Here is a 3,327-nt window from a genome sequence, read left to right as displayed (position 1 = left end):
CCCCCCCCCCCCCCGCAAATCTCCTCCATTCCCATAGAGCATTGTTTTGGGTAAACACACAAGTATTACTATGTTTTCTACCAAAAGGTTATTGGTGTGGGGGTGGGGGGCTCAAAAGCCATATCGCTGGGCTCAGACTCAGGATAGGACCATCACCAGGTATTTTTCTTGCCAGGTCTGGGTGATGCTGCATGGCCCCTGCCCAGTTACTGTCCAGGCTTTGGCTCTCAGGTTAAGGTCTGGGGCAGATCTGAAACAGCCGCCCCAACACTATTCAAGTCTATGGTCCTGGCTCCTTCTGGCATCCCTCCTCCGAGGTTCCCTGTCCCTCATGTAAATAGATGCCAGCTGAGACCACCCCATCTGTACTGCCCAGAGCAATGAATCAGTCCAGGGTGCTCACACTGGGGCTCAGCACGCTCCTACCCACCATATGTAAATGCCAAAGACCAGAGAGTAAAGAAGGCTGATGGGGCAGGAGGTGGGGTCTTGAGCCCATGTTTATAGGATAGATAAGGGTGGGATGTTGCCTCAGGTGAGGTGAGGAGGAAGGAGCAGGCCTCTTGGCACTGTGACTAGGAGGCCACTGAACTGAAGGTCAGTGCAGTGTGGTTCCCTGGTTGGGAATTTTGCCCCTGGTCTAGGGCTAGGATTTTGTCAGTAGATGGAGGAGATGCCAGAACCGCGGGGCCCTGGCTCTCTCTGAACAGGGAAGGAATCTGTAATAGAACAATTTCAGTTGCATAAGACAAGAGCCCAGCTCCAAGTACTTTGGACCAAAAAGGAATGATTTAGTTCACATAACCGAGAAGTCCAGGGTGCAGCTGGAGCCAGGGGCATAGTGTGTGGTTGGGAGTGCACCTCCTCATCTCTGGGCTCTGTTTCCTTTGTGTCAGTTTCATTTTCATTCAGGCTCTTCCCAAGCAGTGACAAAGGAGGGAGACCTCCCCTTCCTTCAGCTCAGCCCCAAGGGAAGAGAAACTAGTGACTCTTTCCTGTTGGTCCAGCCAAAGTTGCAGGTTGCTTGGTCTGTCTTGAATCTGCCCAACTCTGAACTAATCATTTTAGAAAGGTGAATGGAATATGCAGGTTGGCCAGGCCTGTTTCACATGCCCACACCTGGAGCTAGGGAGTGGGGTCAGCCCTCCCAACAGGCACATGGATTAAAGGGAGGAGGGAAGGCCCCCAACGTCCATCAGGATTGGGGAAGGGAATCTGGGCAGGCACAAACTATAGGTATCCTTTGAAGTGAAGTCAGAATGTGTAGTTAGGAATGCAGGTGAGAACACTGCTGTGGTGGGAGAGGGGGGTTGTGGTCCTAAGGGATCCTGGGAGCTCAAGTTTAAGCTCAGGGCATACCAGGACATGGGTCCTGTTGGCTGTGGTATGGGCACCTCCAGGATGATGTCTCCGGTCAGCTTTGGTAAGAGAGACAATTGGTCTGAGGAAAAGGCATAACTTCTCTGCCTCCACTGCAGGATAGTACCTTCCCCCTCTTGCTACTGTGACCACGGGCTCTTCTTCTGAGAAGGCAGTGGAGGGAGGGACAGTCCTCACTGCAAGTTTGGGCTGAGCTGGGCTGGACTCTGTAGAGCCAGACACACAAGGGGCTGCCTGTGAGATGATGAACAAGTATGCCAACTGGGTGGGGACAACTGGGCCTTGTGGGACTGGATGGGTTGCCCCCAGGGCTGGGTTTGGGGTGATCTGGATACCTATCTGCATCTCCAGGAGGCGAGATGGCTGCTGGGCCAAATGGGCTCGAGGAGTGGGTGGGCAGTGCATACCTGTTTGTGGAGTCCTCGCTGGACAAGGTGGTCCTGTCAGACACTTACGCTCATCCCCAGCAGAAGGTGGCGGTGTACAGGGCTCTTCGGGCTGCATTGGCAGGTGCGTGATTGAGTCATACGGTGTAAAAGGGGAGGCTTTTGGTGGGCGGGGCCAGGGGCTGAGACACCCCCCCTCCCCAATCTGTTCAACTCTGTGGGCATGTGCCTAACCGCCAGTAGAGAAAAGATTTGATGGCAAGGATTGGACTGGTTGCTTAGGCTGTCTTCTTTGTTACCCATATGCGCCCTTGGGTGTAGATATCTAATCTATGTGTCTATGTATGATCTACCTGTGTGTGCACTAACGTCCTCCACTCCCCAAACCAGTCGGATCACTGCTTTCTACTAATCGCACACATCTCTCTCCTCTTTTCCTCTCTCACTGCAGCACTCCTTGCCCCAAACCCCTTCCCAGTAACTACCTTCGGGGTCCCCCTTTCCCATATCAGGGCAGAGGCACAGGAGACTGAGCCTCGTTGGGGATCCCACTCTGGGGCAGCAGGAGCCATACTTGGTGGAGGCCTAAGATCCGAGACCTCCCACCCCTTCCCTGCCCCTTTGGCCTCCTACCCAGATGGCTTGGCTGCCCAGGGCATTTGCCCCCCCCTCCCCCGTGCTGCAAAGTCTCTCCGCACATCCCTTTTGCCCACCTTAATTTGGGGCTCCAGAGATGGGGCTAGGATGGTACCCACTCCCTGGGATAGGTCCCGGCCTTCATTCTGGCATCCCAATTTTGTTTTCTGGCTGGGAGCTCTGGGGTAAACCCGCGCTCCTAGGTCTGGGGGCTAGGGAGGGGCTCTGACCGCGGGCTTCACCCCTCCTCCGACTGCTTGGAGAACGGTCCGGTGGGGGACCGTCTGGCGCCTGACTGCCGCCTCCGCAGAGAGCGGGAGCCCTGACGAGTTGCAGATGCTCAAGATCCACCGCAGCGATCCGCAGCTGATTGTGCAGCTGCGTTTCTGCGGCCGCCAGCCCTGCGGCCGCTTCCTCCGCGCCTACCGCGAGGGGGCGCTGCGCGCCGCGCTGGAGGGCCGCTTGGCCGCATCCCTCACCCTGCACTCGGTGCCCTTGCAACTGGAGCTGCGCGCCGGCGCGGAGCGGCTGGACGCCTTGCTGGCAGATGAGGAGCGTTGTTTGAGTTGCATCTTTGCCCAGAAGGTGCGGCGGGACTGGGCCCAGAGGTGGGGCAGGGATTCGTGGCTAAGACCCCCACCGACGCAGCATTCCTCTCCCTAGCCTGACCGGCTCCGGGACGAGGAACTCACGGAGTTGGAGGATGCGCTCCGGAAGCTAACTTTTGGCTCAGGGGGCCAGGGTGGCAACGCAGAGGTAGCTCCAGCCCCCTTGCAGTCCCTGGCCCCATCTTCGTCGGAGAAGCCACCGCCACCGCCACCATCTGGCCAGACTTTTATGTTCCAGGGCCAGCCCATAGGTGAGGCGCTCTTGGAGAGGCAGAGACAGGGTCACCTGGAAATGGCAGGGCGGGAATGGAAGGGTA

At 57.1% G+C, this 3,327-nt stretch overlaps 1 protein-coding gene across 2 annotated transcripts in view; it reads left to right on the top strand.

Annotated features, from left to right (window-relative positions):
• The window catches only part of TRADD (TNFRSF1A-associated via death domain), a 5,420-nt gene that overhangs the window by 1,252 nt on the left and 841 nt on the right, over window positions 1-3,327 (top strand). The window contains exons 2-4 of one of the 2 annotated variants that reach the window (XM_005876365.2): window positions 1,732-1,890; window positions 2,713-2,987; window positions 3,066-3,261. In XM_005876365.2, coding sequence (XP_005876427.1) covers window positions 1,740-1,890; window positions 2,713-2,987; window positions 3,066-3,261 — 622 coding nt within the window. In that variant the 5' untranslated portion in view covers window positions 1,732-1,739. Of the gene's footprint in view, window positions 1-1,731; window positions 1,891-2,217; window positions 2,988-3,065; window positions 3,262-3,327 lie in introns of those variants that run through there. The other variant, XM_005876364.2, reaches the window with a different exon arrangement.

The sequence above is a fragment of the Myotis brandtii genome, unplaced genomic scaffold (genome assembly GCF_000412655.1).
Source record: "Myotis brandtii unplaced genomic scaffold, ASM41265v1 scaffold486, whole genome shotgun sequence".
In the NCBI taxonomy this organism is placed as follows: Eukaryota; Metazoa; Chordata; class Mammalia; order Chiroptera; family Vespertilionidae; genus Myotis; species Myotis brandtii.
This window is presented reverse-complemented; position numbering and strand designations above follow the sequence as displayed.